Raw genomic sequence first — 23310 nt, 5'->3', positions numbered from 1 at the left:
CCTCCTGCTTATATTTTTATTCAGCCGCTGGATATGCTTGCTTGCGATTCTATTTTTGTGTGTGTGGGAGAGCGATATAGAGAACTCAGATTTTTAAACCCAGAAAACCCAGACCAAAATTATTTTTATTTATACTGTTATTGATATGATTATGAATCTGTGCATTTCTTTGGCAACGAAACTGATGTTTTCCATGACAATCAAGCCTGTTGAACTGAACTGAAAGAGACGGGGGGGGGGGGGTATAACCATACAACTTGAGACTTTTTCAAAGGAACTCCACTGACGTTTGTCACAGTCCACCTCCAAATCACTAATACAGTGTATGCACTAAGATCATGCATGACCATCGGACCATACAGTGGGAGAACATAAATCATGCAGGTTGGTTGTGCATCGTAAACGATTCAGTTGCACAGTGTGAGCTGACTTTCCACCACAATTGTCACTGAGTCGGCTTGAAATAACACATGTATGCCCGGCTAAAGTCTTTACACTTAATGGCTTCCTAAACATGTTGAGTAATATTTCTTTGCCCTGTCTTTGTCTACTTGCAGGACTCCAAATGGGTAGAGGAGAAGCAGCTCTTCTTACGAAGGAATCAGGAGCTGTTAGAGAAGGTTTGTGTTCATTTTCTTAATTTAAAGAGAAAAAAAAATCAAATATATCTGGGATTGTGTAAAAAACATGAACACTTAGACGTGTTTTGTCCTATTTTTAAGAAATGGTGGTATTTTGTGAAATTCAAGCATATTGATAATATGCTTAATTTAGAAGCCTTTACAGTTTTTAGATTGCTATTATGACTCACCTGACTTCCATTTCCTCTTATCTTGTTATATAACTTATTATAGCGTTAATCTTAATACCTAGAAATCTTTCTTTGCTCCTTAATTCTGCTTCTGTGTGTTGTCCAGGTGGAAAAGCTTGAGTCAGAGTGCAGTCGGGCACAGCAGGAGTTACAAGACTCCAGAGACCAGAATGAGCTACTGGAGTTCAGGATACTGGAGCTCGAGGTGAGTCACGAGTCTTAGCACCTTAAATTCTCAAGGAAGGTGATCTAAAAGATTTTAAAAATCTGGCATCTCAGGCTGAAACTGTAGCATTCAGTCAGACTTTTTCGAAGAAGTTTAACTAGGCATGTGTAGCACCCATAATTGTGAGCCTGAACTGTCTTATTTGAGCTGAATCCCCCCAAAAAGTTACAAAGACATTATCTGAAACACCATTATAAATTCACAAAACTTTTATTTTTATTCAAGTTCAAAGTACAAGCCAGCATTTTCATACCACAAATAACTATTTACATCTGAAGAGATTTTTTAAGACCTCCACCTACAGGTCAATATCAGAATTACATTAAAAATATAAGTCCAAGGTGCATTTGAAGATTTCATGCAGTGACGATAAAAGAAGGATTTTGGTCCCAACACATTGCAACCCCTCTTTTTCACTTTTACATTTGAGAATTCAGCTCTGTCTGGTGTACTGAGAAATCTCACATGCCTCTCATTTTTGACTGTTTGCCACAGATAAATTGGTATTAATTTTTCTCAGCTTAAGTCTTAAAAAGGTCTTAGCAATTCTTACATTTAAATGTTTAAAGAGTGTAGGTACTCTGAATAATTTACCCCTCTTCAATGTAGTCTTTAAGCCACGGACTATAGACGTCATGCCAAACATCCGAATACTCCCCATGCAAACTGTTTTTCCAACAATGGGCCGTAGACATGAGCAGAGTCATGTTTGCACAGAAGTATTGTACCCTGCCTGCTGACATGGTTCTTTAGCTTCTCACAACAGCTTTGTTGGTTTCACACTCTCTACTTGTCAACAAATGTCGACAAATAAAAAAGGCCTTGGTGAATCAGTTTTATCGATTAATTACCTCCACCAAGGAGGTTATGTGATCAGATGGGTTTGTTCGTTTGTGAGTTTGTTGGTTTGTTTGTTTGTTAGTTTGTTAGCAACATAACTCAAAAAGTCACGGACCAATTTTTAGGAAATTTTCAGGAAATGTCAGAAATGGCATTAGGAAGAACTGATTCGATTTTGGGACTGATCCGGATCACGGGCTGGATCCAGGAATTTTTTAAAGGATTCTTTACTATTGGGAGATAGGGCTAATGGCGGAGGTCTGCGCTGTTACCACTTTACACCAGGAGATGGCGGACATGAGTAACTTCAATCCCATCAGCATGTTTTTGATGTGTTTCTATTCAAAGTTTTGGAGTTTATAGAGTTTGAAAGACACAGGCCCGGTCGAGGACACAAGTCGGAGCGTAACAGAGAGAAAGACAGCGAACTGTAGCGAGAATACTCACAGTGCTGGGAGGAATAGAGGAATATTCACCCTCTGCCATGACTTTCAGTCAACCTCTGAGACCATGGGTGCTTCTGCCATGACAGTCACTACGTAGCGAAGCCAGTGCTTTGCCTCACCGTGTCTCCACCCCACCGGGGAGGAAGTAATTGGCGAATTAGATTTTGGGAGTGATCTGGATCACTGTCTGGATCCAGGAAGGTTTTTAAAGGATTCTTCACTATTGGGAGATAGGGCTAATGGTGGAGGTCTGCGCTCTCTGAGTGCTTTTCTAGTTGTTTTTTTGGACATTTTTTCTTAATTTCCTTTTGATTTTCAAATTCTTTTCCTTGGACTTTTTCCAGCTGAGTTTAGGCAAGCCATTTGAAAATGCCTTATTTGGATCATTAGTATAACATGTTCCTTTCTGTCAACACACGCACACAATAGATTTGGGCAGGTGTGCGGAGCAGGGCGATTCACCAATACTAGAACTGTACAGCCTGCCAACCATTTAAGTATTTTTATTTCTTTATCTGTGTAAGATCACATTTACTACTTGACCAGGCCCATTTTTATCTCTACTCCTCTCATACATGTTGCAATAAAGGAAGTTGATTAAAACCTTAAATTAGGTTTGGTGTGAAAACACTGGAGATTTTATATTTATGTCATATCGCCCAGTCCACTATGAGGGGAAGATATAAGCATTAATAAGTTATAAAAGATGATGCAGTTGCACTCAAGGACTTTTGACGGACATCAAAGTGCACCAGACTGAACTCCTTTATGTTGCTTAGAGGAGCCTTGCATGTGTCATTAAGACACTTTTGTTACCTTATAAGGCCAATAATTTCCCCTACGCAGGTTTCATTTTAACAAGTAAAGGCAAAACAGCTAAGCAGTCAGTAGAAAAGAGAATAATTCAAACTTATAAATTAGTTTTTAACAGCTATCATTCTTCTATAGATACAGTATGTGGTGTGATCCTAATAAAACTGAATAGCAAAGATTAAAACCTAAAACTGGGATAGCTTGTGCTGTGATTTACTTTATTTACCACTAACAGGCTTCTGTGGACATTCAGTCATGTACTGAAAGGATACAGCCCACCCGTGTGGCAGTTTTAGTGATAACAAGCTCACAGTGGGCTTTGTGTTGTTGCTGTGCTGCACTGCAGTTACTGACAGCTTGTGAGGCGAGGAGCTGCCACCTAGTGGGCAGACAGGAGAATAGATATAAAATGTTAAAAGAAGTGCAACAAGGAGCATCATCTGCTAGAACTTCAAAATCACTTAAAAGGTAAAAGTAAGAAGTGAAAAAGTAAAACTGAAATGGTCCTTGTGAAATGACTACATTTTATCTGACCAGAGGTGTCAAAGGTATTCACATTCATTACTCAGGTAGAAGTATAGATACTAGGGTTTAAAAAGACTTCTGGAGAAGATGAAGTATCAACTCAAGCTTTTTACTCAAGTAAAAGTGTAAAAGTACTGGTTTCACAACTACTTAAACTATAAAAGTAAAAGTAATGTAAGGAGGAAAAACACCATTAAGGACAAAAGCGTAGGCCGCGCCACAGGGGCCTATAGTGCACTTCCCCAACTTCCCATAAAACATTTTTCTAAAGGCCATAATGACTATAATGTTATATTAAAATGTTAATGTTGAAAAATTTAGGATGCACCTGTTTCAGCCGCATTTATGCTCATTGAAAATGAACGAATTTTAGTACAATGCAAATATATTTAAGAACCACATATGTGTACTACTGAGCGTTAACATGTGTTTAATGGAGCAGAAGATATGATGACTGGTTGCCTATAAGTATTGCAATGGTGCAAAAAGTCAAACTTCAGAGGCATGTTATCAATAGCCTTTATTGGAATGTAAATGTACATCCAAGCATCAGTCTGCTATTTCCTTGCTGGAGTGTGACGTGATTTGTGTCATGTGCAAAGGTGCGATGGATCGCCTACACCCAACAGGGTGTTGGAATTGTATTGTTTATACTTTTCATCCAACCACAATCAAATTCACTCTATCTGGATGGCGCAATTTACCTGGGTAGTTTTTTGTGTGTGTGTGTGTGTGTGTGTACGTGTGTTTGTGTGTGTGTGTGTGTGTTTATTTGAACGATGACAAGCCGTAATGAAAACAAGCTGAAATGAAAAAGGAGTAACAAGGCTATTTTTAAAATGTAAGGAGTAGAAAGTACAGAAAATTGTGTGAAAATGTAAGGAGTAGAAGTAAAAAGTCATCTGAAAAATAATTACTCCAGTAAAGTATAGATACCCAAAATTTCTATTTCAGTAAGGTAACGAAGTATTTGTACTTAGTTACTTGAGACCTCTGCATCTGACACCAATTTGATTGCATCCTCTGATGAGCTGGTGCTCATCATTGATTAAAGCTTTCTGAAGTGGTCTAAATCCAGAAAATAAAGTCAAAATTGTACTAAACAAGAAGGTCAATGAGAATTGTTGGGAGTAGTCTCTTCATTAGTTCCTCTTTTATGAAATAAAATGTTTGTTTTTGTTTTAAAGGAGCGTGAGAGGAGGTCCCCTCCATTCAATCATCTGAGAATGCATCCGTTCTCTGAGGGAGTCAGTGCTCTGCAGATCTACTGCATGAAGGAGGGGGTCAAGGTAAGCAATGCTTAGTAACTGAGCATAACATGGAGCAGCTTTGTCATTCTTTTCACTGATATGGATGATAGATATGTAGTGTGAAAGCAACAAATAGTGAGCTATGTGCTTATAAAGTTTAAAGTTTGAAATGCAAAATGATTTTATACAGTAAATAAACAAAGGTAATCCAAACAGTAATTGATATGATCTTTATTGGTTTTTCTTGTTTTATTTTTGCAGGATGTGTGCATACCAGATCTCATTAAACTTCTTGATATCCTGGGAGATAACGGGGTAACTATTTTGATATTCAGAACATCACATTTTGATTCTCACATCAGTTCTTTGTTCATTTAAAGTTTGTTTCCCTCCTTTTTGTTTAGAACTTAAGAAATGAGGAACAAGTCGCCATCATTCAGGCAAGCACTGTCTTGTCACTGGCAGAAAAGGTGAGTTATGAAACTAAATTGTAAACTTAAACATGAAAATGTTTTCACAGTGGCCAGTTTGTGTCGTGCTGGCTCATGTTTGTTGTTTGTCGCCCCCTAGTGGATTCAACAGATTGAAGGGACAGAGGCAGCGCTACACCAGAAGATGATGGACCTGGAGATAGAGATGGTGAGCCCCAATAGTCCAAAAGAGGAAAAGAAAAAAAAATGTATTTTACCTAAAACTCTGAAATATTTTGAAGCTTCCTGCATTATCATTAGTTAAGCCTCTTCTGTATTTTTTGTCTAGGTGTATTTTCAGCAGTTATATAGTCAAATGACTTATTTTTTTCTTTTATTAGGGTTATTTTTTTGGCTTTTGCCTTTATTTTGACAGGATAGCTGAGTTAAGTTATACACTATCCCAAAAATAGTTCAGCAGCAAGGACAACACCATTTCCCAAATAAAGTTAAACAATTGATTGATCAGATATTTTGTAAAAATGATTGTGAACTTGATGTTGCAAAACTTCGTGACACAATGAACCCTGAAGGGTCTCTGTGGACAGGATGACAGAAAGAGAGAGAGGTCAAGGTGGAAGGGAGTGGATATCAGAGAGAACAAGGAGGAGAGGGAAAGGTTTGGATTTAAGTGAAAACTAGAAGAGGTGTGGATGTGTGGTCCCTCTCCCTGAAGTTATGAAGCATCCCTTAAATCTAAGCTGGAAAAGTCTGTTTAAATCAAGCATTATGATGGAGTTAATTTCAGAAATCAATTAATAATGGCTTTTCTTTATCCCTTGTTTGTTTTCTGTAGGAGATGTTCTGCAAACAGAAAGGGTATCTAGAAGAAGAGCTGGACTACAGAAAACAGGCCCTGGACCAGGCTTACATGGTAAGTGTGTTTGAGATCGAGACTTGTCTGTTGTTTGCTTTTCTTCTGAACCTAGAGTCTGTAATAAAGCTTTGAACTGAATTTCATTGAAACAGTGTGACATTACTGGATAAGGGATAATACTTTAATATGTTTTTTGGTGAATAAAAGTAACACTAGTTTTTCTTTCTCTTTGAACAGCAAATCCAAGAGCTGGAGGCAACGTTATACAATGCCCTGCAGCAGGACAAGGTGCCCCAGGTCATAACAGAAAAAATCCTCATTGATCTTAAAACTACATCACCGTATAATCTGCTAACAAAGCTTTGATGCCTTTTTTACCACCGCTTTCTGCTTTATCTGACACCCATCTACTTTTTATGCAGGTGATAAAGTACGGTGAACCTTTGAACGAGCTCCAGAAAGATGAGCTTCGGACGGCAGTGGAGAAACTGAGGAGGCAGATGCTGAGGAAGAGCCGAGAGTATGACTGCCAGATCCTCCAGGAGAGGATGGAGCTGCTGCACCAGGCACACCAGGTTTGTGTTTTTACGTACAGACGTACCTGATTAACAGAGCTGCTTGACTATCATATAAGAGGTCTTGGTCATTGACACATTGCACATAGGTTTAATCAGCCTAAGTTTGACATTTTAAAGTGTTTTTTACGAATCAAGAGGACTGTTTTTGGACTAAAGGGTGACGCTTTTGTAATGTACAGTATTTTTTAGTTAGTGTTGATGCTAACTTTGGGTTAGCAAAAAAGTCACCAGTTTTAATGGAAATAAAAACCACCTACTCATCACAGTGTCTCTAAGTCAAACCACTTTACCAGACCAGTTTTAAGATACAATCAAATAACAAGACCTCCAAATGTACTGTTGTTTACATTTTGTTGTGTGAATATTTGCAGAGAATCCGAGACCTTGAGGACAAGACAGAAATCCAAAGGAGGCAGATTAAAGACCTGGAAGAAAAGGTACACCATGTTTGATGTCGCTGAAGTATTGATTGGTCCTTAAGATCTTTGTTCATTATCTTTTCAGTAATATGAATTTCAAAAAAAAAAAAAAAACAGATAAGAGCTCAAACTTAAAAAATCCACACTAGATGCTGACTTATGGTGCTGTCCCACTATGTGGCACTGGTTTGACTTACCTCAACTCTGATATGTTTTTTACATTTTTTCAATGGGGACGATACCTGTTACAGAGTTGTTTTCTTCTGTTATCTCTTCTGGCTCAAGCGAGCTGAACAGGTACTAAAATTTGATGTTAAGATGTTGTCGTCACAAGAAGTGTCGCCGATGGGCTGTCCGACAAAGGAATAAAACCCATTTTTTCCTTGACCTAATACTGCTGTAAAATTTCCCCAAATCTCGTGTAGTTTTCAATAGTATTATGTCTTGCTGCTTGCAACTGTCTCTTTGCTGCCACACACCAAGCAGCAGGTACACTTACATGTACAACATTCTTCATGGCCTCCCTCCAAACTCTATGTGATTCAGTAGAACCAGGAAGATTTTCTCCGATAGTGGAGATCAGTCAATGCCATGGAAAGTGACATCACACCATCCAACCAATCAGCAACGGAGACGTTTTATGTCTCTTTTGGTCCAAAAGCAAATAGCCCCAAAATCAGAACTAACCATGATAAATTGATGAAATTCACACTTTATAAAGCTGAATAGTGGTGCTACATGTTATGATAGGTTTTTGTATAGAATTCCTTGCAATTAGTGAAATTTTTGCGTGAAAAATTGCTGAACCATATTTGGACATTTGCCTGTTAAGGGATGTAAACTGGTGTCTTATTAATACATGATGCCAACTCGTCTTGCGACCACACTGAGGGTAATTTCTTGACAAATAACTTTTAATAATGTAGAACAATAGTACTCTATAGTGTAGCTGGATGTTGGCACAGGTTTGTAGAAAATAATACAGTGAAGAAATAGAAATTTTTCAAGGTATAAATCGTAAAGTAGGCGGGATTTTTGGTCAGTTTTTAACCTTATGGTGGTTTAATTGTACTTATGTGTTTTAGATAATTTTTTATTTTTTACTATGAGCCTTATTTCTTCTTAAATTAACAGACATCCAGTATTTTTGATGTTTCTGGTGTTTTCTGGTGGACTTATAAAGAAAAAGGAATAAACAGTGAAATATGTGTGATTTTTTGCAACAGAATAACAGCTAGGCATAGTCATGATTACTATAGGTTTCTTGTTGGAGTTATAAGATAAACTGGTGGTATCACCATTACTTATGGTTTTTTAAGCTTGTCATGTCTTTTCTCTAAACCTCACTGTGTCTTGCATTTAAATAACTTTTTAATGTGCAAGTGAATACTCATCAGACTCTATGGATTTCTTTTACATTATTAGTGTCTTATATGCTTTATACTTTGAGATTTTTTTTTTACCATAAACAGGCCAGGAACACTAAATGGTTGCTTCGTTGACCTTGAATTTCCCCATAATAATGAAAGAATATAAATATAAGTGACAAAAGTTTAAAAAAGGATTGGAATGTCCACCAATAATATTCTAGGGCTTAAATTTTGAATTTCAGGTATTTCAATGAGTGCCCTGTAAAGGGTTAATATCATCTATTCTTGTGTTGGATGTCACAGCAGTTTTGTGCAATCACACTTTGACAACCCAGCCTACACTTAAGTGGTTCTATCAGAGTTATAGTGCAATGGAAAACAAAGTGCCTGGTACCAAACCTGTTGAGAGTCAAGCTGAGTTAAGCCAGTACCACATATGAAAAAGCACTGTTATTAGATATTGATGAATGTTTGACCTGTTTGCTGTGTTGGTTTCCCTGTACAGTGAACCTCTGTTTCTGTCTCTGCTGTTACTAACAAATCTGGAGTGTTCCTCTAATCCTCTCCCTCTCTTTGCCCCTCCTTCATCTCTTCTCTCCAGTTTTTGTTTCTGTTCTTGTTCTTTTCTCTTGCCTTTATCCTTTGGCCTTGAAGTCTTTGGCGTGTCTCGTAGCAGAGGTGAGTCCTGAGGGCTTCGAAAAGAAAGTTCAAACCTCTTCTGTGTCCCTGCTGGGCCTCGGTCAAATATGTCTCTCTTAAAGTGGAACCTGCACAGCATGTGTTTTGGCTTTGTTGAGATGCTACAGGCAAATCTGGGATTACTCTGGAAACAGAAGCTGAAAAATTGGACAAACACAGTCCTTGTACTCTATGCTATGGGCCTAAAAATGAGGGTTCAGTTCTTGGAATATTAAAAACTGATCCTGTCAACTACTGTAGTTGTCATTTACTTTTATCAGCTTAAGGAGAATAAAATAAAAAATATTGTACTGTTTTAACATCCCATGCTTTACTTAGAGAATTGAAAATCAGCCCAGTGTAAAATGTAAGATTAACTCAACACATAGATACATAAAAATACTTTTCTTAGCTTGTACTTTATTGTCACACCAACATTAAACCTTTAGTTGCTTCATTGTGGGAGCTGCTGACCAACTAAAAACTGTACATGTTTAATTTTGTGATTGTATCTTCTTCGCTTTCACCCTAATAGGTTTTACTTTAGGTATCTTTCAAAAGAAAATAAACATTTGACCCTGGTCTAGTTGGACTTCTGTACACATTAACGCCCTCCACCTTACCTTCACTGAAATATTCATCTTTCATTTCTTCTTCTTTGCCTCTGTAACTCTTTTCATCCAGCCATGTTTTTAATATCCATGTATTTTTCTTTTAAGAGAACAGCTCGTAATTTTTATTTTTATTTGAGGGATTTCAGGTTGCAGAAACAACCCCATGTGTGTTTGTGTCTTTGCTTTTCTTCACCTCTCTAACTCATACATCTACATTTGTTTTTTTTAATCATTAAACAGTTTTTGGGGGTTTGTAAATGGAGCTGGTGGGAATGCATTTTTTCCAACAATGTGGAGACTACTGCAGAAATAACATATCAACTCATATTCATTTGTTCTTGGGGAAAAATGACAAAATGTAAAAAAAAAAAAAAAAAAACGAAACAAAACAGGATATTCTCCCCTAAAATTGCAACAGCTTACATGTTTGCAGAAATTACAACTTTGCTGAATACCTGAATACATTTTTATCCTGATTTGGTCTCCCATAGCTGCAGAGAAAAGTATCTTTAACAGAGAATTATTTTAAAAAGCTCAAACATGCCAAAGGCCACATTAAACGTGAAACTAAAGTTGTTCTTTACCTCATGATAATTAAAATTAACAATTACATGCACAGTTTACTGTACAGGAATTTATATAACTGTGTGGCATTTTAAAGCAAGGGTCATCAACTACATTTGTCCAAGGGCCAGCTTATGACTATGCAGACAGCACAGGGCCAGCACACTAAATGAACTAAATAAAAGAAACACTTTTGTATTAAAAATTGTACTCTTCTTTTTATTCAAATGTACCTTATTTTTTGCCTTTAGCATTGAACCCAGTCCCTATTCATACTGTTAAATTCCTATACTGCAGCAAGCCACAAGGGGGTGATTGCTTTGTCAGGAATGGACTTATGAGTAAGTTTGTTATGCATCTTATTTGCTAATAATGTTAATAGTAGTTGGGTTTTTGTAAAACTTATCAAACATTAAGCTAACCCTCAAAAAAAAAGTTTCAATCTCACTTATTTGAGTTACTTAAATATCTGTAGGGCCCATAAAAAGAAAGAAAGAAAAGATAGTCCAAATACAGGAAAAAAAAATTTCTGAATCTAAACCAAGCTTCTGGGGGCCAGGTGGGAAGCTGTGGGGGGGCCTGATGTGGCCCCCAGGCCTCCAGTTGATGATCAGTGTTTAAAGTATTTAGTCTATATTGCTGAGTGTAATATCTACATAGCAAAATTGTTTCTTAAAAGAGCCCTGCATATTTAAACATGATAACTTTATTATATTTACATTCTAACTATCAATAATATTGCTTACTGTGAAACTCCTTTCTGAAATGTAAAAAGACCAGGCATTCTTGATGCAAGCACAGTAATCAGCTTTAACTTACATAGAGCCAGTGGTAATGGTAACAGACATCAAAGCTCCTGTAAGGAGTTCTTAGTTGATAATGAAAATGACTGACAGTACTGATGAAGACTTTCTATGGCCTACTAAAGTACACAAGAACATCATCCAAAAAAATGGTTTTTCTATAGAATCATTTTAATGCATGTTTCTGCTGCCATAGGTCGGTGTGAGACAAAGAGATTCACAGTACCCTACAATGCCCCAGTTTGTTCACAATAAATGTTACATTTCACTATTTAAACAGGGGGCACTAAAATCAGCACTAACTAAAAATTACTTAAAGGCAATTTAAACATAACCTTAGATGTAGACTAATTGTTCCTGACTGTCTTTTTGCCTTGATTTATCATTCAGAGGTGCCATTATTAATTGTAGATTGCTTCTGGCCGGATAAAAACTCTTTGCACTACATTTAGTACTAATAAGTAAACTGAGCAGTTATTTCCACACACTGAAATGTGCAGCTCATGTTAAAACTGCTTTGACACACCTGTCCTTTTGACCCCTCTGATTTGCTCCCTCTCATTCTCTCTCTGTCTCTCTCAGGTGGTCTGTCAGTTTGGAGATCTTGTTTGTGACTGCAGTGTTATTTATTTTCCGGACAAGTGTGGAACAACATGCGTGGCGGTGGCTGCTAGTGTCATAACATCGGTGACTGCTGTTGGTAGAAGTGGATGTGTCATGTGTTGGCCATGGACGTTCACGTGTCAGATTTTATTTTGTTTTTTAACAGAGGGGAGGGGGTTCTCAGGATACTGCCCATGGTGAGGATTTTTGTTAACGTGGTGTTGGACCTGATAAGTCCCTCCAAAAAAGCTGGGAATACTGCAACAGGCTGCAGGAATGACACACAGTATCAAAGACACTTAAAGTAGATGCAAACATAGACACAGATGCTTACAGTCATACACAAACAGACACACACGCTTTGACAAATCGAAACCAAAGCCTGGGAAATGTTGTCTCTGCCATGCAGGGTAATAATAAGTCATTCACTACCATTTAGCTACAGTGGGAATAGAAACGGACAGAAAAACTCATAAACAACGAGGCAAACAAACCGCCCACACCACTACTTCATTTCTTTTTCCCCTTTTTTTTTCCAATCCGGACCTGAAAGGAAGTACTTCAAGACTGCCACCTCTTGGTGAAACGAATAGAGCCAACTCAGGGCCCATGAGTGCAGAGGATGCTCCAGGTCAGATTAAAATAAGGAACACTCGGGACACGCTGTGTCACCGGCTGGCCTGCCCTCGCTGTTCCCAAAAATGGTGCTTACACAGACTGCTTGGACTCTCCAGAGGTTATACCTGGTAAGGACAGAACTACACTGCAGAGACAAGCACGAACACTAAGGGGGGTAGAGGACACTCAGGATGATGCGCCTTCACTGACAGATCGAAGGAGAATGATAAGATCGAAGAGGGAGGATTTAAACTCTGATCCAGCTTCATTCAGGATGGATTTTCCTGTACGGATTGTCATACCACTTTTTAATTTGTCTTAAAAACCAGCAGACTGTAAGAGCTTTACTCTCTGGTTGTCTTTTGTTCTTTTCCTTTCTTTTTTACAGCCTACTAAACACTCAGATACTGTGTCCCAAGATTTCCACTGAGAAAAAAAAAATGCATCTCTATTCTGTACTGTAATATATACATTTGTTGATATGTACATGTGTCTGAATTATTTCATGTTGTCCCCCCTCTTTTGTTTCTGTGAATAGTTACACTTTTCTTTCAACTCTCTAAAGCAGCTTGAACAGTTGATGTACTTGGCAGTTTATAAAGAACTCAAAAGAGTACAAATTGCTCTGTTTTATTGTAGTGATGGCTGCAAAAGATTAATTTTATTTCCCTGGAATTATTAATGAAAAAAATTGTCAGAATGTGAATGTGGAATTATGGAAATTTTCCTCCTTTTCCTCTTTCCGTCCTCATCCCTCAAACTCACAAAATACTGCATCTATTATTCCACTGTCAAAAAGAAGTTTCTCCTGTTGACCAGCAAGGGGAGCTGGTTCCCCCTGAGCAACGTCCAGTTTCCCTTTAAACTGATGCAATCTTTTAACAAACCTGTAAATACTTTCAGACGACCTTGCAAAATATCCTTGTCTGCTCTGGTTGGATGATTGGTGAGTTTAAACTGAAAACTGACATTAGTGTCAATAATAGTACACCTTGTTATACAAAAAAAGGAGAAAGCTAAATACATAACCAAACATTAACTTGTTCTTTATCCCATGAATACTGCAGACTCTCTCTCTTTCTCTTTTTACTAACCAATATGTCTTTGATACTAACAAAACCCTCTTTTACTCAACAATTCTAGCTTCAGAACAGCGGCCTGTCCACACTTTTTGACTGCGGTGACCAAGCTCGAGCACTAGCTGACTAAAGGTGTGGCCAAAAAAGAAAGAAAACCACACACAACTCTAAATACCATTAAGATATCAGAGAAGTCGACAATCCTGTCTAAAGCCCAGTTCAGATGAAAGTTTTGGAATGAGTCAAAACTTACAACTAGGCTGCTCGGTAGCAGTTAGTGTTGTTGCCTCACAGCAAGACAGTTCCTGGGTCAAATCCTGGCCAGGGCCTTTCCATGCGGCATTTGCATGCTCTCCCCATGCAGGTTCTCTCCATGTACGCCAGCTTCCTCCCACTGACCAAAGACATGCTCGGTAGGTGAATTGATGACTCTAAATTGGCCGTAGGTGTGAGTTTGTCTGGTTTTTAGTCTGTATGTCAGCCTTGTAATTGACTGACCAGTCCAAGGTATACCCCTGACAGCTGGCATAGGCTCCAGCCCCCCTGTGACCCGAACAGGGGGTTTTCAACAGGCCGCTCTGCAACACTTTTAAAGTCTGTCAGTTCACACCGCTGCGACTGGAGGAGACATTTCCATAGTAATGACTCTTATCAGTCACTGAATATAAAGTGATTTATATTTTTGCCACCTCTGTCAGGATGGAAATACATTTTCAAACTTTAAAATTAAAATTGGGCTAAACTTTTAGTTAGGCTTGATCCTGAACTATAAAACCTATGTACAAAGTGTTTAATAAAGTGAAGTAAACAGTCTGCTAATGGGAGAAAGCTTGTCCTCCATAAGAACACTCTTATGCAGCTAATGTAGCTAAGGCTAAAGCCAACAAAGCTACATAAGCTCGTAGGTAACGTAGCTGAAGACTGTTCACCTTTTACTGTTTTGCAAATGTTATTAACTCACATTTTATTCATGTTAAATAGCTTTGTAGATAATGTAGCTATGTGGCTAATGTAGCTAAAGCTAACGAAGCTATGTTAACTTATGCTATGTTTGCTAAAGCTCATGTTGGTAAAGCTAAAGCTATTGTTGGTACATTGGCTTATGTAGTAATGCTATGTAGCTAATGTAGCAAAGTTAGCTTTATGGAGCTAAAGCAAGCCACAGTTTTGAAACAGGCCTATACATAATTTAATCCTGGCCTAGTCCTTCTGTCCTGACAGAGGTGGTGTCTTACAATAGAGGTATGCAAGGTACGCCTGAGATCTGGGGTCTGCTGCGAGACCCATCTCTTATTTTTTTGTCCTGTATTTTTATCATCTTGATAATGTGTAACATCAGGCTGTATGATTCATGCTTATCATTCATTTCTTTTCTTCATCACTGTTTTAGCATCTCAGTGTAATTTCATACCACATATAAACATAAAATGCTCTGCTAGCTCAGTCTTGTTCTGCCAAGACAGTAATATTTTTTTTCTACAGATAATTTAGCTACTAAAGCCTTACAACATGATTTTACCTAGCAAAATACTCTTACTGCTTGGCATAAATATTTGTTGTTGTTTATAGCATGTTAAAACCAAATTTTCCATTTCCATTTCACATGTATCTCCTAAAACAGTTGTTTGCTATTTGACAAACTGAATTATCAGATTCAAGCTGCTACGGTTGAGCTCAGCTGCAACCAACGCTAGCAATGGACTCAGTGCATCTCTTTGGTCTGAACTGGGCTTAAACCTTTTCAAATGAAAAAGTGAGTAGCATCTATAATTCTTAATGGAAAATGTACCAAGGACCAAAAATGAACATGTGCTACATTAAATAGCCGCAGACAAGGAAGATTGTAACCCTGTTTACGTTTTACACGAATGATGTATTTGGGGATAAAATATGTATCCACATTATGCATGAGCAATATGTTATCGTCAGTGATGACCTGCAATCGGTCCTCACTTTGCCATCTCTTATGCAAACAAAAGCTCATACATCATGTTCTTGGCTCTCATGCTTACTGTGGCTAGGTATCCCTGCATAAAAGCTACTATTTAGCAAATGTGACGTGGGGTAATAGTTACATTAAAGGGACAATTTAAGGCAGAAGGTCATTTGTGTTGACAGGGCGTCCTTAAACATGTGCCAGTACCAAACCAATCTGAATGAAGGCATCGCAGATCACTCACATATGTCTGACATTTATTCTCACCTAGCATTTAAGATTTCCACCTGGTATCTGAATGCCCAAAAAAGGTATTTATCCACTTTAATGCCAGGTCTAAATAGGTTCAGTCAATCATAGTCATGGGACGGAAAAGGGAGGAGGAAGGGGCGGATTACAGGGGCCTAGGCCCTCCCAGGCTACTACCTGGACACGCTGCTGCTTCAGAATGAAACAGGAGAAAGTGAACGCAACACTACACCTGCTCCACTTCTCTCCTGCCAGTCTCACTTTTTCCACTCCCTACAATATTTACAAGTTGACTGTGCTCTCTCCCCTATGTACCTGAGCTACTGTACCTGCCATCACACCTCCTTCACACAGGTTTAGGGTGTCAGCATCTCATTACATAGCAGACAGTAACTTTGACCAACTTCATTCACTGACTGAGACGATTTCTGTGCAAACTCAGCTAACAAGCAGTTGCCTTAAATGCACTTTCCACATTTTTTTTCCACAGTTATTTTCAGGCGAGTGATATTATAATGTAATGTAATGTACTGTAATGTAATGTATATTTTTTGTTATTATTTAACAGAGTTTTTTTTTTATCTTTAACCCGTCTGTCTTCCAACAAGAATTTAATCCCTCCTCCTACTTTCGTCTAGATTATTAAATAAACTGAGAAAATGAGCAATGCTGTAAAAAATTAAAAAGATTCATGGCCTTTGACCGTAAAGGGAGAATTGTCTTCTTTTCAATCTTTGTTACAGGGAATCTTAGACCTTTGTACCACATTTCTTTATTTTCTTTCCTTCACTGAGAATTTGCCTCAACTTTTTTATTTTATTATTACTTTAATATCTCCACTTTTTAAATGCTTGTCTCCTTTTTACAGCCGAAGCCCTGTTTGCACATTTAAATCACTGTTTTATTTTGACATGGAGTAACATCTGGTTGTTTTCTAGGGATCCATTTAGAGTTGGCAAAACACAACAGACTTAACTGTTCCTTGATGTGGGCAGGTTGAGGTCTTAACTATAACATGGACCAAAACATTCTCCTATCAAATGACCCTGTTAAAACAAGAAAAAAAAGCTATTTTATGAGAAAATAAGCCTTCAAAACTAGAGACAGCTTTGTTATCTCAAAGTCATGCCCTATAGAAAACAATATTACCCTGCATCACAGTAAGTAAACATTCATTTAGGGCAATCCAAAATTTTAAACTTTTATTTTAAGGAATAATGGCTCAAAAATTCTGTTAAATAATTAGATTTTATCTTGCATAAATTAACTTTATTTTTTAAGGAATGATATCTAAAATCTTTTATATCTATTTTAATACAACCTTAAGAATGTTTAATGTACATCTCAGTATACAAATGAGGATGAAATTATTAGTCCCCTTTGAAAATGTCACTTTTTTTTTTAAAGATCTATTTTTGGGCCTTTATTAGATAGAGGAGGACAGTGGATAGAGTCGGAAACAGGGTCAAGAGTGGGGGAGAGACATGCGGTAAAGGGCCTCAGGCCGGATTCGAACCCGTGCCACCCGCGTACATGGGGAGCGCCTTTAACCACTAGGTCACCTGCTCCCCTAAAAAATGTCACTTTTATAAAATTATTTCTTAAGTACTGCTAAACAGAGCACAGCTTTAACAAACATCTGAGTTTTTTTACTTTACACCCAGAAAAAAAAGTCTTTCACAAAAACCAAAAACTACCAGGGTCAAAATTATTATTACCCCCTTTGGAAGTGACCTTTTTATTGAGCCCTAGCACAAAACACTGTTGTGCAATGATGTTCTTTAACTTTGTAATGCTCAAAGCTTGGGAAATTGAGTTCAAACTGAGATTTTTCTTCAAAACCACACATAGTATACAAATTTTAGCAAAGGTTTGCGCTTTCACAGGAGAAAGCATCATGGCAAAAACAAAAGAAATCAGTTTAGACTAAAGAAAAAGAATAGTTGATGCACACAAAAGCAGGAGAAGAATATACAAAGTTATCACAGTGTTTCTAAGAGTCAAGAACTGGAGTGAGCAGTATCATCAAGAAATTCAATGAGAGCCACACAGTCTAGAACAAGCCTGACAGAGGAAGGGAGAGAGCAAGTTCAAAGACTCTGGAAAGAAAACTAGTGAGAGATGTGTGTAAAGACCCCAGAACTACTTCCAAGACACTAGTGAATGACTTAGTCAAATCAGGAATTATAGTCTCAAGGAAGACGATCACTAAAGCCTTGCAAAGGAATGGACTGAGGGATTGCAGACCAAGAAAAAGTCCACTTCTGCAGAAGAGACGCCTTCAAGCCAGACTGAAGCATGCTAAAGACTCCCTGGAGAAAGATGATCCATACTGAAAGCATGTCATTTGGTCAGGTGAGACCAAACTAGAGCTCATTGGCCATAGAGATGATATTTATGTTTGGAGAAACATAAGCAACAGTGGACAACAAGGACAGTGAAACACTGTGGCGGAAGTGAACTTTCGATAAGATTATAATAAACTGGTGCACTCAGGGTGTAAGTTGTTTAAAATTGGTACCATAAAAAAAAAATTTAAAATTCTATACTTTTTAAAATTCCACTTTTTTATGTTATTTTAAAATCAATATCAAACCTGGTCGTATCAAATGTTGATTAATTTTTTTTAGGAATTAACTCTTTTAATGACACTTATAATATAAAGACCCTATTGAAAAAAATGACGCTCCCAAATGTATGTTGTTAGTATTAGACCTGGATATGAACCCATGCTTGTTAGTAAGAGCCTCTGATCAATGAGCTGCCTCTCTGTTGTAAGCACTGTCAAAATAATACAAAAAATGAAACAAAAAATATTAAAAAAAAAAAAAGAAAAACTGCAAAATAACTTATATATTCCACCTGTTATGGGTTAATTATGAGAAAAAAGTAGTCATGAGATTTAAAAAGTCCAAATAAGATTGTCCTAATTTTATATAAATAATAGTCAAAATAATGACATAGAAATTAATAATTATGAATTTTTAAGGCTGAACTTCATCACAGGAATATGAATTACCTCATGATTTTGAATAAATATATTTTTTCAAATCAGCAAGCCTTAGCTTTTTGATTATTTTTTTCCTGGCAAAAATAAGCTTCCACAGTAAAGCCTCTATTTTACCACGGTTTAAAAACGTAGCTAAAATTGTCTTTGTTAATCCAAAATCTTTAAACTAAGTCCATGTAGTTGCTTTTCCAGAGATTTCTTTTTTATGTACATGTGTAAAACTTTCATTCATCTACTTTTAGCGTTACCAAACTAGATCATTTTTACAGCAGACATTTTTACAGTACCACTTCGGTTGCTTGTACTGTGCTTTGTTAGCACTAGTTGTCATTGGCTGCCGTTAACTATTCTTTTTTGCGACGTGCACTACACATTTTAATCATTGGGCGCAAGTGACTGCTAATGGACTAATGTGCTTATGTTCCCCCTTTGCTGTCAGATCAATTTTACCTTCTAAAGCACAGGTCAATATTTGAAAGTTTATATAAAATCAGGAAAAAATGTCTGGAACAAAAGTGCTGTCAGTGTTATGAAAATGTTACGACCGGTATAATGAGTAAACCTTCCCACAAATGAAGCAGTGACGGCTTTCATTGCCCCACAAACTCATCCAACAGTGGGCTTCTTCATATTTTATTTTCTTTTTATGCAGGAAACAGAGCAGAGTCAGTCCAGGGTAACAGTCTGTCTTTTTATTTGAGTCGTGACTGTCCCTGCCAAACCAGAGGAGAACAGGAGCAAGGCCAGGTTTTCTACAGTGGACCCAGCCTGCCAGAGGAGTGTCATTAAAGCACTTCTCTCTGTCGTCCTCTCGTCAAAAACACTGCGGTCACTCACAGACTTCATTGTGCGCTAACTGAATGGCAGCCATCCAAACAGCAGTCAAAAGGATAACTAAAGTTGTCAATTAAATAAAACATCCCATGAGTGGGGATAGCGCGCCCTTTTTTCTCATTTCTGCACCTTTCACTTCCTGAGTGCTTAAACCTGGTTGACATATCTGTTGTGTGCAAATGGAAACTGCTTCCTCTGCGGAAATGTTTCTGTGGCTGCTTTTCTAGCTTCATCATAAACTCATTTGACACGTTTAAGTGAAGGCTTGATTACAAGTCACTTCAGGTTGACATGAACCCCCCTGTGCCTTTGTGTGTTAGCCCTCTTCTTAGTTGGACTTAAATATCTGACAGAACATCCTTGGAGGCTCTTTAACCCGATTTCAGCAGCAGCTGGTCTGCAGCCAAAGCAGCCCGACCGGATGCAGCTGCCTGCCTTGCTCCTCTCAGCTGCTTAGCAACTCTGACCTCATGACTAATACTCATTTTAAACATGGGAAAATGGAAAAACACTTGTTGATGTTTTATCTTTCTAACAATAGTAAGAAGGGCTTTAATACCCGGACAGAAACTTAAGTGGCCATATAGCCAATTTGCAATTTTACATAGGATTGAAGTGCTTTAAAGGAACATAAAGAGTGCAACTTTACTGAAATCTGCATCCCTAAGCATCCCTCTACTTTTAAAAGGTGTAGATGTGACCCCTTTGCTTTTTCTGACCATGCATGCTGCTGGTGACCTGTTTTTCTCTCTGCTACATTGAAGATATTATCATTAGTGTTTTGGTCTTTACATTACTACATGAAATTAGGCATACACTATATGAACAAAAGTATTTGGCCACACCTGTTAGTTATTGAGTTCAGATGATTCAATCAGACCCGTTTCCATGTGTGTATAAAATCAAGCACCTAGCAGCCTTCATTTGCAAACATTTGTGATACAAGTTGGGCATTCTGGAGTGCTCAATTACTTCATGCTAGGTACTGTGATAGGACGGACCATGAGATCTACAGGTGGATTGGTGCAGCATCAGTTTTGCAGGCGCTGTACTGTGTTGCTGTGAGCTTCAGAGATAGGGTGAGAAGCTTGGACATCCGGAGGGATCTCAAAGTAGAGCCACTGCTTCTTCACGTTGAAAGGAGCTAGTTGAGGTGGTTCAAGGCACCTGATCAGGATGCTTCCTGGTCACCTCCCTGTGGAGGTTTTCCAGGCACATCCAAGCAGAAGATGGCTGGATGGATGAATGTCAAGATCATTTGGCCTCAAATCTTGTGAGCACAATATTAAAGAATGTGTTGGTGCATTATTGTCATTTTGGCACAAGCCATCACTTGGGCTTGAAGGTAAACTGATGAGATTTGGGGATACAAAGGTTATTATATGTTGCTTAATTAGCTTTGTAAAATACAAAGTCTACCATTAGTCTACTTTGGCGTTTGTGTTTCTTGCAGATGCAATTAACCACTGTGCTGTAGTTGTAGATGTATTTCTGAAATAAAGGTGCGCCAGTGTCTGTCAGACTCTGTGCATTACCGTTCACCATTTTACTCCAACTGACTTGCCCGTGTTATGGTGACACACTTACCCACTCCCACACAAGTCTCACTCGCCGCGAGGCCCTTTGTGCCAAATCCATGAGGAGCACTGAGAGTGAATTTGCCAAATTCTGTCCTATGAGCTGTCATTTCATCATGCCTGGGTGAGCATGCTCTTCAGCCAGTGGCAACATGAAAGCCATAGTCTAAAGGGGTACATTCACTTTACAGGCTGATCTACCTTATTCATTTCTGCTATGAACATGGAGGATACAGTCTTGATTGTACTTGGTTGTAGCACTGCTGCTGTCATTGCTGTAAAAGCCTCTGTAAGTCAGAGCAATATCCTGTTAGGAAGCTTCATGACTAAGTGCCAAAAACTCATGCTCACATTTCAAAATGGGATCTTTGCTCATATTCTGTTGGAAATATAAGAAACCCCGACAGTTTTCCAGTATGGATGCAAGTGCAAGAGTAAATCGAGGAGAATTTTGCCAAAAAAGAAGAAAATCAACATTTTTCTGGTTTGCTGACATCACTGACATTGAAAACCAGACAGTCTGTTGCTGATGGCTCTGCTGCCTCCCAGTCAGTCTGAACCACATTTAAACTGGCTCCAATTTAAGACAAACATCTGCACCAGCCTCTCAGCACTGTCCTTGTTCTCTCAGATAATTCTCCCCTCCACGTCTCAACTGCTTGGTGTCAGAATTTAAATGTGTGGCAGGACAAAACACCAAGCCACTGCATGCTTGGCAATCTAAAGAGTCCCCCTCTCTCAGCATTACTTAGTGTCAAAACACACGTCACGCTTTTCTGGTTAGGACAGTCAGCTCCAAAAACAAAAGAGAATTACAGAAGAACGACATTTTAGTGAGCTCTTGGCATCCCCACAAACCTTGATGCTTTCATGAGAGTGGGGGAAATTTTTCTGCTGGCCTGACAAGTCTGTGTGTTCGATGCCAACAGAGCCACAGGAACTGCGACAGTGGTGCATGGCAGACAGTGTATGGAAATAGAGCTACTTATCATACTTTATCCAGCTTCAGCCCCCTGAATAAAAACTCCACTAAGCCAGCTTTACAGAAAAAGTGCTCCATCATTCTTTTTCTTGTTATCTTTCCTGTGCATTAAACTTATGGCTTTTCTGATTGAGAGTAAAAAAAAAAAAAAGAGAGACACAAAATCAGCATCTGTGAAACAAATAACAACCCATGTAACACAAAGACGATAGACACTGTCTATTTTTAGCATTCATTTACAGTATTTCTGAATATATTTGCAAAGGAAAAAGAATGATGATGCACATTCCTGCATCCATGCTCTCCAGTTTTGTTTTAGTTGGCCCACCTAGGACATACTGGACACAAGCTGGACAATCGTGCCCCTGTGATGCTTCCCTCTGCCTAAAAAACAGACAAAGCTTCATTTCAGCACTGACAGCCTGTCAGATAAGACCTGAAGATCGGCCCTGTTTTATTTTTCTGCAGCCTCCAGTGTGGCTGACCTTGAGACCTTGGACTCTGTGGGCTTTTTGTCTTTTTATCGCTCCTTCTCTCTATCGCTCACACACATGCACACACTTTGCACTTCACTGGGATGTGAGAAGGGGAGTTGGTTGTCATTTCTAACCTAGCTGATGAAAGTTTACTCCATGCAACAGCCTCACAGAGGAACTAAATATGACATTGACAACACCAGACAAACTCAACTGAACTTTTTTTAAGCTAAAATTACAACTTTAATGATTCTTCTTGTTATGATTGCAGATCACTGACATATTATAGGATAAGACAGAGCAACTAGTTTTATTTAATGATCTTCAAGGTCTTTCTAAATAGTTTGTCCAAGAGCAAAACCCAGAGAATTGCATTGTTCCCCTCGCTCTTATGTCATTGTCGGGACACATTTGGTAACTTTGCAAAGCTGATGAATAGGCTTGATTCCAACTCTGTCATTAGGCAGATCCATTTTATAAAGCTTCAAGCTGAAATGCTTCATCCTGGTCAAGAAATGATCAGATCAGTCAGCTACATTGGAGTAGTAAGAGGCAGTAATAAAAGGCCAGGTTTGAGAAGCTTTATTGGGTTCTGCTGTTCAAATTACTTATTTTGCCACCTCTTTTCATTGCTTTTTTACCCATTTTAGCCTCTTTCAACCCATTTTTGCCACTTTTAAATGCTTCTCGCAATTTTTCTGGCCATTTTCCCCCCTCTGATG

The 23310-nt window shown here is 38.3% G+C and overlaps 1 protein-coding gene across 4 annotated transcripts in view; it reads left to right on the top strand.

The window, feature by feature from the left end:
• jakmip2 (janus kinase and microtubule interacting protein 2) overlaps positions 1–14566 on the top strand; it is a 44021-nt gene extending 29455 nt beyond the window's left edge. Inside the window, exons 13-24 of one of the 4 annotated variants that reach the window (XM_041802114.1) lie at positions 558–620; positions 918–1016; positions 4849–4950; positions 5173–5226; positions 5316–5381; positions 5482–5550; positions 6178–6255; positions 6436–6486; positions 6621–6773; positions 7148–7213; positions 9167–9243; positions 11807–11931. In XM_041802114.1, the coding sequence (XP_041658048.1) occupies positions 558–620; positions 918–1016; positions 4849–4950; positions 5173–5226; positions 5316–5381; positions 5482–5550; positions 6178–6255; positions 6436–6486; positions 6621–6773; positions 7148–7213; positions 9167–9217 (852 nt within the window). In that variant the 3' untranslated portion in view covers positions 9218–9243; positions 11807–11931. Of the gene's footprint in view, positions 1–557; positions 621–917; positions 1017–4848; positions 4951–5172; positions 5227–5315; positions 5382–5481; positions 5551–6177; positions 6256–6435; positions 6496–6620; positions 6774–7147; positions 7214–9166; positions 9244–11806 lie in introns of all 4 variants that reach the window. The other 3 variants (XM_041802113.1, XM_041802112.1, XM_041802111.1) reach the window with 3 other exon arrangements.
• Positions 14567–23310: the final 8744 nt, after the last annotated feature.

The sequence above is a fragment of the Cheilinus undulatus genome, linkage group 12, assembly GCF_018320785.1.
Source record: "Cheilinus undulatus linkage group 12, ASM1832078v1, whole genome shotgun sequence".
In the NCBI taxonomy this organism is placed as follows: domain Eukaryota; kingdom Metazoa; phylum Chordata; class Actinopteri; order Labriformes; family Labridae; genus Cheilinus; species Cheilinus undulatus.
The sequence above is the reverse complement of the archived record's forward strand: the minus strand, read 5'-3'. Positions and strand labels throughout refer to the sequence as shown.